The 14,833-nt window shown below is 42.1% G+C and overlaps 1 protein-coding gene across 1 annotated transcript in view; it reads left to right on the forward strand.

Annotated features, from left to right (window-relative positions):
- The window catches only part of LOC130210246 (ecto-NOX disulfide-thiol exchanger 2-like), a 220,488-nt gene extending 205,773 nt beyond the window's left edge, over positions 1–14,715 (forward strand). Inside the window, exons 11-15 of the mRNA XM_056440285.1 lie at positions 339–439; positions 3,288–3,294; positions 8,036–8,141; positions 10,835–10,920; positions 14,158–14,715. Coding sequence (XP_056296260.1) covers positions 339–439; positions 3,288–3,294; positions 8,036–8,141; positions 10,835–10,920; positions 14,158–14,289 — 432 coding nt within the window. The 3' untranslated portion in view covers positions 14,290–14,715. The remainder of the gene's footprint in view (positions 1–338; positions 440–3,287; positions 3,295–8,035; positions 8,142–10,834; positions 10,921–14,157) is intronic.
- Positions 14,716–14,833: the final 118 nt, after the last annotated feature.

Genomic DNA, 14,833 nt, shown 5'->3' on the forward strand with positions numbered 1-14,833 from the left:
ATTAAAAGGAGGGAGGAGGCTGATGAGGGACTCTCTTTTTTTAATATTTTGATGCTTCGGAATTAAGATTGGGACCCTGCATCAGATTAATTTATTCTCCTTCTGTCAAAGATCAGCTGGTGAAACACGGCTAAAATAATCATTAATGGCCTCCTTCTTCTTCCTTCATCCTTCTTTCTTTGTCCTTTTCCTTCTTCTTCCTACGTTCCTCTTTTCTTTGTCCTTCTTCTTTCTTCACCCTTCTTTGTCGTCTTGCATATTTTTTCTTCGTTCTTCTTTTTTGTTTTTCCTTCTTCCTTCTTGTTCTCCTCCTTCTCCTTCTTCTTCTTCTTGTTTAGCAACTTCTGAGAATGAGGGATGAGTTGAAGGAGCGAGAGACCCAGCTTGAGAAGAACAAAGAAGATAAACAGCAGCTGAAGAACCAAATCCATGACCTCACGTCAGGACTGCAGAACCTGCAGACGACAACCGCAGTACAGGTCAGAAGAACACAAGCACATGCTAAGTCAAGGGAAACATTTGTGTTCATGTGTAAATGGTAATAATGAATCTTTTCAAATAAACGGGCCTCATTTGTGGTCCTCTTGTTAGAAAGAAATTACTTCAGAATACATTTCAGTGCATGACAAATGTTGCATATTGTGAACATTATTGAACACTGGCTTCATGTCAGTCAAGATTTTGATGCATTTAATGTGGCGTCTCACGATCTGTCCATGAATCCACCCAGCTCAGCAGAGTAATGATAATCAACAAGTAGATATTTGGTATTAACCGTGACATTACGAAGTAAAAAAGGCAGATCATCTGAAGTACCTAAAAGAGCAGGTCCCTATGATGTAACCAGCAGGCTTCTGGCTTCTAAAATAAAAGAACGGATAATGAGACTTCAATCCAAATCTGGTTTGTCTGTTACCTTCAAGAAATCTGTCAATCAGTAATCGTTCTTTTTCTATCATGACAGTTGCCACATTTTTATTAATGAACGATCGTGGTCATCGCCAACCGCGGCTTCACTATACATTCTTCTTTGTGTTTTGCCAGTTGAATGCGTTTAATGTGAAGTACAGTAAGCGTTGCCTGTGTGGGAGGAGGCATTTGAGGGCACATCAAATCCGTCAATGAACGTTCACACCCAAATTATTTTACAGTAGGTAGTTCTGAAGCTAAACATGTTTGCATAGTTTGGCAGAATTACCCCAGTTACAGTCATGCCATCCCTGTCATGTCCTTCGATCCATGCTTGTAATGCGGAATGATGACGTTATGTCATAAAATAAGAGATGGGTCTTTCGAAAAGCTGTGCCAGAAGGTAACTGAGATTAGAAACTTGAATGTGAAGTAAGAGAGTGTTGTCTCCCTTTTGCATCTGTGCTCTCTTACCGTGTTGTATATTTCATGTCCCTGTCCGGACATCAAGTTTGTTGTCTCTTCTTTGTTGATCAGCAAACAGTGACGAGATGATGATGGAGAAGAAGTTTCGAGCGACTCAGCACTTGATAAGAATACAAAGTGTATTCTACAAGATATAAGTCAAAACAGACGCCTATAGAACGACTGGAGACTTTCAGGATCCGAATTGAGAAAGTCCAATGATCTAGCATGTTGATACAGTTTATATAGACAGAGGAAAGAGGCGTTCAAGAGAGGCGTTCATGTTCGAATCTATGGGCTGGCAATGGTTACGAGCGGGCTTGTAGCCCCCACCCCACATGATCTCATTCTACACAATGGTCCCTCACCACAGAAACCTTGCGAGCCTCTGGGCCCATAACTGTATTTATGGCTGTAATGCAAAATACAGTACAACCGCTCGCTGGCCTGTTCTGGCTCAGCGTGGTAACGGGGAAGAGAGCGGATATGAGATGGAGCCTGGAGTTCAGCCAGCTATGTAATTGGATAATTATAATACTAAAATGGTACTGTCAAGTGGGGTCTGATGACTCTGGTGGTTTGCTGTCTGCTTGTGTCATCTTCTTGATTCACAGAGCTGCTGAAGTTTGTTTTCTGTGAGCTGATGGAAGGTCGCTCAACTGCAGAGATTTAAACTACGTGAATTAGCTTTTCTCCTTCTTCGTGCCCTCTTCTCGCTGAGACTGATCTATTCATGCGGCTCCGGGAGAGGAGAAGTTTCTCGACTGATGAATAGTCCCGTAGGTCTCAAGAGGTCGCACTGGACACTGCACTTCCTTGGGTCCATCCACTTAGTGTGAAATTGTTTAGATGAATGGTTGTCAAGACAATCAAAGGACACTCTTTTTGCATTGATTTTGCGATAGTTATTTCCAAGAAATTCTTCTGAAATTCTTGATTCTGTAAACTTAGGTCTTTGTATCTCACTTATTGTGCAAATCTGACTCCTGATGAGTATCAGACTACAGTTGTACAGGAAATTGTGTTTTTCGCCCTGCAGGAACAATATATATTGGTGTGACAAGTGTGTAGCCGTACACAAATGTGTAGCCCCCCCCAAGTACCAATAAGGAATAAGCAGCCAGAGGGATATTCGGTAATAAAGTTTATTCCGACCGCAGACTCTCTGCTCTCCACGCTCCCGATCTTCCGTCTGTCCAGCTCCTTTATGGAGACAGACTCAGATACACAAACACAGATCGTCATCAGCTGGACTGATTGGTAATCAGACCAGCTGATGACAATCAGTCACCGTTCCCTGAACCACCCCCCCGCTCCACCCACTCTGCAGCCGAGCCTAAACACCCCCCGCTGCCACAATTGGCTTTAGCTTCTCTAGCTGTTCTGCTGTTGAGGATTTATTTTCATTCCTTCCACATGCATCTCTCGCTGTCCTCTGGGGATTAATAAAGTATATATATCTATCTATCTATTACCTCTGTATATAAGCAGAGCTGTATAGTAGCACAGATACGTTATCATCTGGACCTCAGTGAGGATGACAGCATGTGATGTTTGACTATTTCTGTCCAATCACATGGCAATTATGGACAAGCTCCTTGTGTCTCAGGAGAGAAAACCTCCTTCTGGACTTAAGCTGCTTTCACATTGCCGCAAAGAGTGTTTGAGTGCATCACTATGCTTCATGTTAATTTGATCATATCCTGCCCTGACGTGTGGCTCGCAGCAAAAGTTCACATTCATTACAAGTTGTGCTCATGTTTGGCTGACCTTTGTTAGCCCTGCCTGTAGCTGCAAAAACAATAAAAAATTAACACAAAGGCAGTTCACCAGGTAATCAGAAGCAAGGAAGGCAGGTTATAAAAGTTGCATGTAGCAGGCAACCATCTTTGCTTAAGCTATAGATAATTTAGTGAAAAGGTAAAAGTGTTAGACTCCTCCTGCTCTGTCTCAGCCCTTAACACACACGTTACATGCGCCCTTACGAGGATGAAGTCCTTGAAGAGGTTTACACTTCAGCATCATTCATACCAACAGGCAGTGAAGGTCCTCATTAGAGCCTGAATGATAAACTGGATGGGCCAAGATGTGAAATTTCAATACACAATTGTCAAAGGTACGTCTGCGGTGTAAACAAACATTAAGAGGCTATAATTTATATTTTCATTAGGACATTGTATGAAATGAGAATGTGAAAACAATGTGACAATGTTGAAGGGGTCACTTGGATACGGCTGCACCTGCAGCTCTCCATCCATGTTTTATGGAGCTTTGTAAAAGGTTTTAACTCATTGTTTTTGCTCTTTGGCCCACAACTGTATTCTCACTGCTCTGATAGAAGGTTTTTTTTGGGTTGCATCAGCCAACTATTTTAAGAGAAACACCTCTATAAACCCCACTGTATGCTACCTTCTGAATACCAAACAGCAGAGGGACACAGTCAGTGACGAGCTGTTGAACAAAGTAGAGCATTTAGCAGCTAAGGAATACAGATATTTCCCTCATGAGTTGGGAGAGACCAAAAGCAGAGCTAAAAGAAGAAAGTATATATACTGTATACACAACTTTAAATGAATAATGTTTCTCTGTCCCTGCTGGATGTATACATAAATAAGCAACTCTTTGCTAACAAGTTCACCAACTTAAAAGGTGATTATTATCTCACACGATGTGACGGTTCTGTTGCAGTGTTTACGTTGATGGGAGATTACATATTTATTCATGCTGCATTGTAGCTGTCAGCATTGTATTAGTTCCTCACCCCGTGTATCTGCTTCACAATGCAGTTACCAAATCTATTCCTTCACTCCTATTCTCAAGATGTACTCTGTCACACCTCAAGACCATCACCGACCCACTCCTGGACCCCCTGCAGTTCGCCTACAGAGCCAACAGGTCTGCAGACGATGCAGTCAACATGGCCCTTCACTACATCCTCCAGCATCTGGACTCCCGAGGAACCTACGCCAGGATCCTGTTTGTGGACTTCAGCTCTGCTTTCAATACCATCATCCCGTCCCTGCTGCAGGACAAGCTCTCCCAGCTGCACGTGCCCGACTCCACCTGCAGGTGGATCACAGACTTCCTGACCGACAGGAAGCAGCACGTGAGGCTGGGGAAACACGTCTCAGGCTCCCAGACCACCAGCACGGGTTCCCCCCAAGGCTGTGTTCTCTCCCCTCTGCTGTTCTACGTGTACACCTACAGCTCCACCTCCAGTCACCAGATCGCCAAACTCCTGAGGTTTGCGGATGAGCCCACTCTCATTGGACTCATCTCTGGTGGGGCGACCGCCTACAGGTGGGAGACTGACCACCTGGTGACCTGGTGCAGCCAGAACAACCTGGAGCTCAACGCCTAAAGACAGTGGAGATGGTTGTGGATTTCAGGAGGAATGCAGCCCCACCCGCCCTCTCATCCTGTGTGATTCCCCGTCGACGCTGTGGAGTCCTTCCGCATTCTGGGCTCCATCATCTCCCAGGACCTCAAGTGGGAGCTGAACATCCGCTCCATCACCAAGAAGGCCCAGCAGAGGATGTTCTTCCTGAGGCAGCTGAGGAAATTCAACCTGCCAGGGAGAATGATGGTACAATTCTACACGGCCATCGTTGAGTCCATCATCTGCTCCTCCATCACCGTCTGGCACCCTGCAGCCACAGCCAAAGACAAGCGCAGGCTGCAGAGCATCATCCGCTCGGCCGAGAGGGTTATCGGCTGCAATCTGCCTTCCCTCCAGGTCCTGTTCACTTCCAGGTCACTGAAGCGGGCCGAAAAGATTGTCTCCCACCCTGGACACTCCCTGTTCGAGTCCCTCCCCTCGGGGAGGAGGCTGCGGTCCATCATGACCAAGACCACCCGCCACACCAAAAGCTTTTTCCCGACGGCGGTCGGGCTCATCAATGGACCCCGGGACTGACTGACTGTCACCCCCAGGACTACCACCTCTTCTTCCACCTTCCTCTCTCCTCCTTCTTCCCGCTCCTTCCTCTTCCTCCTCCTCCTCCTCCTCCTCCTCCTTCTTCTTCCCTCCTCCACACACGTCACTTTAACATGCACTTTAACTAAAACACACCACTTGAAGCACACACCCAAACACTTCACATTATTTGTTGTCTTTCTGTCGTGTTGATTGTTGTTTGTTTGTCATGTCCAAATGTTGCACCTTCCACCAAAAAAAATTCCTCGTTTGTTTGTGAAAACATTCCTGGCAATAAAACTGTTTCTGATTCTGATTCTGATTCATCACACACCTGTAAGCACTGTTGTCATGGTATCGCGCCTTCAGCCAAGAGAAGCTGCATCCATTTTTAACAGCGTGTCATCTTAATCATATTAAACGACACGTTTCCTTTCAAATCCAGTTAGACGGTATTTTTTAAGTGCATGTATTCCGTGTTGATGCAACTATAATTAAATCGACTTATTCACAGCCCGCAAAGAATAGGACCAATTGAGTGTATATTATATATATACACAATTTGACTTTTCTTTATCTAACTCAGGCTCTGACTTTGCTCTGACTTGAACTGTGTGTGTGTGTGTGTGTGTGTGTGTGTGTGTGTGTGTGTGTGTGTGTGTGTGTGTGTGTGTGTGTGTGTGTGTGTGTGTGTGTGTGTGTGTGTGTGTGTGTGTGCCTGAGGGAGTCAGAGAGGGATGGAGAGACAGTTTTTAGTGTGTCTTCGTGCATTAGTGGGTGATTTGTTTCTCATTGACGTTTCCTCTCATTGTTCTAATTGACTCTAGCCGACGACGTTAAAGCAAGATGACAGAGCGAGCGAACAGAGTGCTAATCAAGTCAGTGTAAGTGAGGTGGAAAAAACCTGAGGGCTCACTACTCCACACTATATTTTTGTCTTCCCCTTTTCCTTGTACTTATTTCACCTGCCCTCCACTGACATGAAATATGATTACAAGCCAACCTTCACAGGGCCTGGACTCGTCACTGACTAAATCACCCAGACACAACTGGGTTAGAAAATGAACGACCAGCACACAGTGCAGATATCGAGTAAATGTGCACACTCAAAGTACATACCTGCACACACTCTCACATTAAACCAGAACTCGACGACAAGGCCACTGCATCCCGATTAGACTCGGGAGAGGAAGCCACTTTCCTTCTCCAGGATTCTCAATTTACAAATTTCACTTTTTAAGAAATAATAAGAAAATAATTGTTTGCGTTGGATAGACTTTTTATAGAAAAATGGAAGGTATCGCCGTTATCAGGTACAAATCCTGTTATTTTTTTAGTAAAACCGCTTGGTTTTGGTAAACAACCGCTTGATCATTAACATCGTTAGCACTTCCTCTGTCGTGTTTTGCTTTTACCTTCATCTGAACTTTAGCTGCTGGCTTCATTCTTTCACTCCTTTATATTGTTCTCTTGTCCTTATATTCCATTTTATGGCATTTGCGTTGAAAGTATTTTTACTTTTTATTGCTTTATTAATTTGTATTACCTTTTAACTTTTTCATTACTTTTTTATAACTTTTTAACTTTGTATTACTTCTTTATTACTTTTTAATTACTTTTTCACTTTTTATAAATGTATTACTTTTGTACGTTTTCATTACTTTTGTACGTTTCCATTACTTTTGTAATTTTTGATTACTTTTGTACTTTTGATTACCTTTGTACTTTTGATTACTTCTGTACTTTTCATTACTTTGTTACTTTGTATTAAATTTGTACTTATTACTTTTGTACTTTTTATTATTTTTTATTACTTTTGTACTTTTTATTATTTTTTATTACTTTTGTACTTTTTATAATTTTTTACTTTTTCATTACTTTTGTACTTTTTATTACTTTTGTATAACTTTTACTTTACTGATCCAATCAATAACAGTGATATTGTTCAAGTTACAGCACTCAAAAAACGAAGCCCTTCTAAAGGTGCGTTCGCACCAAAAGCGAAGCGATTTTTCGCGTCGCCCAAAACGCGTGCGTTGACTCGCCCGACCATTCGCCGTGTTCTCGCCATAAGCGTCGAGACGATCCGCGAGGGGCGGGGCTTATCTCTGTGTCTCGTCTCCGTAAAGACCGTTATCATTTCCTTTATCCACCACGGAATAACTAACCACGAGTTCTGCTTTATACTTGTTGTGGACGTCCCACACACTAACGCCATCGTGTTTGGGTTCATGACATCACCCGTAGGCTCACTCAGCTCGGTCACTTTCACAGATGAAGTTACTGTTACGTCTGAAAGACTTCCGCTTCCAGCGCTACGAGAGCGGAACATCTAACGCTTGTTATTGTGTCTATAACATTATTATATATAATATATGTTTTTGTGTTTATAACATTATTATATATAATATATGTTATTGTGTTCATAACATTATTGTCCGTCTTGTTCTGATTCAACAGCGGCGGGACAGCGATGACGTGCGGAGCAACTCAAGAGCTGATTGGCCCTAGTTGCAAGATTACCGCCTCAAAGTTGAAATATTTCAACTAGGGGCGAAAATTGTTCTCTTGTCCTTATTTCCCATTTTATGGCAGTTGCTTGTCGTGCAAAACTCTTTGCAATGCTAACTAAAACACCCTCAAATGTGAGACTGTTAACTTCCCAGAGCCCTGTTGAGATGCTTCTGTAATGCAGGTACGATGTGGGTCTTTCAACATTGTTTTGTGATCTCTGTATTTCTGCAGGATGTAACAGCATCATCAGTGGTGTCCTGCAGTGAGGACAAAGAAGCTCTTCCAGAGAAGAATCGACCCAATCCTATTCACACTGAGAGGGATGCGCTGCTAGTCGGTATGCTGCCTCCACGGCATCACTGCATTTACAAAATATATTTTTTTTTTTCAAGGTGGAAATTGTTTTGTTTTTTAACACACATCCACAATATTGTAAAATATTTAATCGGACATTACTTAAAACATGAATTACATAAAAGCTGCATGCCCAGACAAAAGTGTACCTGTTGATTGACACGTGAATATCACGGTTGGGATGTAAGTCAAGAGAATCAAGCTGAGACTTACATCACAATCAAAGTAAAGTTATAAACATCCTGACACACAATTTCCATCTTTAATTTGCTCCGCTTGAGACTACGGCAGGTCCATGTTGGTGCCGTTGCCAACCACATTTTAGTTGTTTAATAATAGTTATTTATTCACAGTGCAATCAGCAGTTTTGACACTTTTAGCCTTGGCGTGGCTCTTTGGAAAAGACAGTCAGCCCGCCACTTTGGTGTAAGTTAAAACATCTTAACTATGAGATGGATTGCCATGAAGTTTGGAACAGATGTCCATGGTAGCCAGAGAGTTAATCCTAATGACTTTCTTGATTCCATGATTTTTTCATACATCCATCATCAGGTCAATCCTCTTTGTTTAATATTATTTTTCTTTTTTTATACCTGCAAGAGAGGTATGATTTCCATCATCCCCAGCTGTACATTGATTAGCAAATGTTTGGATGCTGATTAAATAAATAAAAATTGGATGAAATTATTATGAATGATGTCTACTGGCGTTATTATACAGATAAGAGAAAAAAGCTCACGTATCTAATGAACAGTTGAAAACATGAAACCGGAAAATATAAAATTGAGCAAAAGTGGTAATGTTGATTTACATTTGTAAGAAACTATTTTCATTGAGTAGTATCTCGGGCCTAGAGAGAGATACAGTCATGTGCTTCAGACGTATTTGTTACGTTTACATCAGTGTCAGCAGTCTGCTAGTAATGGCAAATGTGATAGTCCATTTTGAAGGCATTGTGCAGTACACACTGATTGAGGAGATGGTAAACAGTACATATAATTGAGCTAAGCACAGTTTTCATGAGATCATCGTGCCACTAAAACAATAACAGGATTTCTACCCGGTAACAGCGATACCTTCCAATATAAAAAAGTCCACCCCACAATGCAAACAATTATGGCCTCAACAGCAATGGAACAAAATAAGTCTCACAAAGGTAGTACAGGACATACACAGCTGTCAAATTGGATTGCATTATGTTGTAAGACGTTGTTCACCTCTTCTTATTGTCCATCCTTTGTATAACATAACCTCAACATGCACCATTGATGCCACTTCTACAGCAGCTGGAGTTCTCTGATTTGCTCCGGACGCTCTGACGTAGTAACTATGCATAATTACAAAGCTATTGGAGCGAGAGACGAGGAAGATATGAAGAGAGAAGATGAGATTCAGCCCACTTTAATCATCGGATTACATAACACAATATGACTTTATGTTAATGGTAAATATGGCCGACATCTATCCCCCCCAGTGTGTTATAAACTACATTATTTATAGAAGTAAACAAAGCCTTGTCCTATTTTGCTGCTTGTTTTCCGGCACACTGCATGTTCACACATTAATTGTCAAGGACATCCGTTGACTCAAAGCATGAAAGATAAAATGTGCTGCATCTTGTGAGAGAGTAAAAACGAACTTAAAATTGTGTCATAGATTTTTACCTTTGGACCTCTCTATCTGTCCATTTGGGTCCAGTTCTGCGTTTCCTCCAGTGCAATACAATACATATCTTCATTTGCTGTCTCATAGCAGGTAGTTAGGCAGTCAATGATGCGTGTTCCCTGTTCACGGCCACTGCGTGCAGTGGCAGACGTGGGTAATGTTAAAAATGCTGGCAATGTCCGAATCCCTCTTCTTGATGTCTTGTTTGAGGAGTTAAAGTGAGCGCCGCAGGGACAAAGGGAACACTCGGCTCCTTGAAGGAAACATTTCATCAGGAAACAAAGCGTTGCATCTCTTTGCCTGTTCACTCCCTCCACTGTGTGAATTTAGATGAACACAGCTAGTGTTAAGAAAAATAAGAAAAAGTATAAAAGATGATATAGCATTTGAGTTTGTATTATTTAGCTGCAAAGGCATTTCGAGTTTTTGTTTTTTTAATTAGAAAGAAAACATGTTATGCACCGTGAAAGTATAATTCAGTTCTATCGCAACATTATTTCCGTTAACATAGAAGCATCAAACTTGAACCAAAACCGTCATGGTTTGTTCCCACATGTCAAGAGTTACGTAACTTCCAAAATAAGAAACACGTTGTAATAAATCAGGAACAATCCTCAGAGGAAGTTCCTCTTGTTGTATAGACAGACTGAACTAGTGTTGCATTTTATTTCGTAGAGTTCATGCAGACTAACACATTTTGGTCAAATCATCTGATACCCACCACCCGAATCTCAGCTGGTTTCAGTAAAGCAGACGAGAAACAACGGCATCAAAGCCATCATCGAACACTCCCTCTAATCTGGAGCCACAATATACAAGAGCCTCTTAACATGTGAAGAAGCCACTGAATGCATCAGTGCTTGTCTTCAGTCAGGCAAGAGGAAGGAGAATAATACACACTGATTTCTAGAGCGTTCTGAAACTGGAAGGCGGCAGTCTTATGACGAGGTATGTCTTTGCATTGTGGCAGTTTAATTAACATGTCTGCTGGACCTTTTTGTTCCACCTCAGGGATCATTGCAACCTTCCTCCACGTCCACCCGTTTGGAGCCAGCATCGAGTACATCTGTTCCTACCTGCAGCGTTTGGACACCAAGGTAACACACACACACACACACACACACACACACACACACACACACACACACACACACAGTATCCTAGACATGGTGACACAGATTAAATTTCCCTGCAGGGCTGACATATGGGCCTGCTCTATGCCAGAGTCCTGCTGTGCCATTTTAGCCTCCTGGCATGCAAACAGGCCTGAGGTGCAGGTGAGAGCCATCAATTACTATCAATTTAAAGCTTCACTGCTTCACACTCATACGCCTGTTACTAACCAATGTGTTGTAGACTAAAAGCCCATCGTGTTCTTGCAACAATGGTAAGGCGGTAATTATAGTTTTCCAATTATAATTTTCGATGGTGAAATTGAAATGCACATACTAATTCACGATTTAATTAATTCAGTGACGTGGTTGAAATATAATTACATTTAGTTGGCAGCTAAACTTTTGGATATATGTATGTGGCAGTATAAAATAATGAAATTCTGAAAAGGGAGTTGACGAGACCACTCGATCCCTGCAGTTATAATCCGAGTTACAGTATAGATATATATTGAACAGACATGAACAGATACAGATGGTAGCTTTGTGTTGGTCACACTGTGAGTCGCCTGATTCAACAGCATCACTAATCCCAGCAGCTGAGTAAAGCCACAGCTGTTTCTGCATCAGCGTGGGAGCTTTCGGTGTTTTCTCCCGACGCAGAACGAAGCAGCGCAGACTTTGTGCTTCACGTATTGATTCTTCTCCACTTTTTAGACTGCATTAAACTAGGATCTCAATATAAAGCTGAAGTTTTCCTTTGCTCCTTTAGAGCCAATAGAAACGGTATACAAGGTTTTATTTATAACTTAGAGCAGGCATATTATTATTTATTAGATCAGCTGTAAAAAAATAAAGGCATCCCACAGCACCCCCCCCAAACAAACTGCAGTGCATGAGAGCCCCAAACACACACACCACACACCACCCACACACACTCACACACATTAACACACATTAGGCATAATTGCTACTAATTTCTTCCTAAATAATCATATATCGTCATATATCGATAATACAGTCTTATTTATATAATAAATAAAATATAGGAAAAGGATAGACTTATAAAACAAAAAACAACAAAAAATTCAAACAGCATACTTTTACCACTTTTAACACTTTTATTATAAAGCATTTTATAACTCCTCCCCCTCCCTCCTAAGGTTTATATTTCCCTCAAAAAATTGTGTAAAATGATACGGGTATACAAGGTTTTTATCACTTAACTACTATTATCTAGATATTTCACATATATTTCTAGCATTTGTGTGTAACTGCAGCACAGCACCAAACAGCACCTGCACACACACACACACCCATTATCGCTCCCAGTGCCGCGCATGCGATATGACACCGCCATCAAAGTTAGTGCGTGTGTTTTGCGAGACACATCCAACCTTTTAATTAATTTTTACTTTTTTAATTATCATAATATTGACATAATTATGCGTGTGCATGAGTGCATGTGAAGCTGTGCGTGCGTGTATGTATATACGCGTGCGCGCATATATATATCCTATACTACTCCTCTCTCTTTCTGTTGTGTTGCCATTATCACTTTCTAATTGTATCACACTTCCCCACTCGCACAATTTATTGATGAATATATTCATGTTCTGCGACCCGCCTGCTTCTGCCAGTTTAGGCCTGATTTCTCTCAACAAGGGGACTCATTTAAACTGATTCCTGGTGTATAACTCAGCTGAGCTTCGTCATCACCGAATCTCTAAGACCGTTCTTGATTGTGAAATAGGCTCTCATTACCTCCTGCTGCTCAATTTCACTGCATCTGACTGGCACCGTCACGGCAATAACTAGTTGATATCATGTTGTTGAAGTGTTTTATTTTTTTAACACAAGTCATTGGTTGCTCACCAGGCACTCGTCCAACAACGTTTGATAAGATGGACAGCTGGTGATATTTTGACGGATCTGATCTGTCTCCTTCCCTTTTATATATCAGCTAATGTTTGTGCTATTTTTTCTTTTGCAAAATGACTTGACGAGAGGTTTAGATTTCATAGATTTAAAACCTAAAACAAATAATAAGGCGAACACATGGGTGAAAGTCTTATCATCATGTTCTCAGCTTGCTGCAGTGATGTAGAGGTGTGCTCAGGGCGTGTCAGTACACTGTGACATCACGGTGAGGTGAAGTTACACGTGAAACACACTTGAAACGTTCAACCAGGTGTTTGGTTCTAGGTCCTACATTTTTATATTGAGGAACATTGCAACTCAGTCTTAGACAGGTACACAAGCAGTCAAAAATAGTTCAACAATTTGAGAAATGTGCTTCGTGCATTGAGAGTTAGATGAGAACATTTATACCACTTTCATATCTGTGAGAAGTGAGAACATATTGTTTTTACTCAGTTTTTGAGCGAATTAAACAAAGTAGCATGGAGATGTTATTTAGTGAACTTTAAAAGGTGTTTGTTATCAAGTTATTACTTTTGGAGCTATTGCTGTTGCTATTTGTTTACCCCCCGTTTCCAGTCTTTATAATTAGCTAAGCTAAATTGACCGTCTCCTCCCTGCTCAAGCTTCATATTTATCTGACAAGCATGAGTAATTTAAATCTTCTGATCCAACTTGCTTTCAAGAAAAACAAATTAGCATTTTTTAAAATTATTAAAAACTATTGCTTGAAACTTGTGTGACATGTAGCCTAAGTGTAGCTTGTGTGTGTGTGTGTTTTGATCGGGGTTGGCATTGTACATAAATGTGTTGTGAGTTTGAGATGTTCTTAAAGTGCGTTTGTGGCTGTCTGCCTGTTGTATCAGTTGTTTCCATTCTGATTCTGCACATCAAGCCGACTGGACTGCCCGTCAACAAGCCCAATCCTCCCTCCTTATCTACCGGCTCCACACACAACGCAGCTCCGTTGTCAGTAATGATTCACCAGTCCCATCCCCATGATGGGCCCGAATGCGTCCCGACATCAGCACCGGACTCGAACACAGCGGGTCGCCTACAGCAGCTCGTACAGTGGATTTCTGTCTCGTCTCCTCGGCCTTCCAAGCTTCTCCTCAGTCCACACAGCGTGTCATGTAGCTCATATTGTCTTGATGCTTGTTCCTTTTCATCTGAATTAAATTAAGGTGTGAGAACTGAGTGTAAGCCGAATGAGAATGAAGAGCAGAGGTGTAAGACGATGTCTGTGTTCATTTGTGCAAGAGTAGTTTTGTGTGACAAGTGTGTGTGTGTGTGTGTTCACAGATTGACACCGGTGAGGTGGAGGCTCTTCTCTCCCGGCTGCCCTGCACCTTCAGACAGGAGCTGACCGGCGTCGGAGCCAGTCTGGAGAAACGCTGGAGCTTCTGTGGCTTCCAGGGCATCAAGAGCACGTAGCTATTGACCCCTCTGGGGGACGTGGAGGAGACGACACAGGTAGCCGAGTCAGCACAGGTACACGGAGGACACTCTAGAAATGTGGAGGAAGCCGACAGCCAATGGAGATGCTGGGCTCCACCTGCAAAGTCATGAGCACAAAATGATCCAGCACAGATCTCAGATCAGGCGGGGTTGTTCTGTGTGGGCGTGATAAATATTCAGTTCGTTTGATGGCAAATTAATTAGCGGCGTCTCCATGGCGACCGAGAAGTGGATGCATCTCTATGATATCTGCGTCATCTCTGTTTTGTGTTTACTCATGGGAAGTCAGTCTCAATCTCAGCAGTCACAGGATTGGTCAGATTCTTGTACTCAAGCTGTAGTTGGCTCAGCGCACCGACAGACGTCTGGACTAAAGGGACACAGGACGGTCGTCAGGGTCCAATTTCAACCTCAAAACTCTCTGGCCTCCTTTTTTGTCCCTTTCTGTGTGTGTACAGTCATGTGAAATAAATGATTATATTTCCTTCTATATTCCTTGTTGGTCTTATTACAGTGCACA

Source organism: Pseudoliparis swirei, chromosome 19 (genome assembly GCF_029220125.1).
Source record: "Pseudoliparis swirei isolate HS2019 ecotype Mariana Trench chromosome 19, NWPU_hadal_v1, whole genome shotgun sequence".
Taxonomy (NCBI): Eukaryota; Metazoa; Chordata; class Actinopteri; order Perciformes; family Liparidae; genus Pseudoliparis; species Pseudoliparis swirei.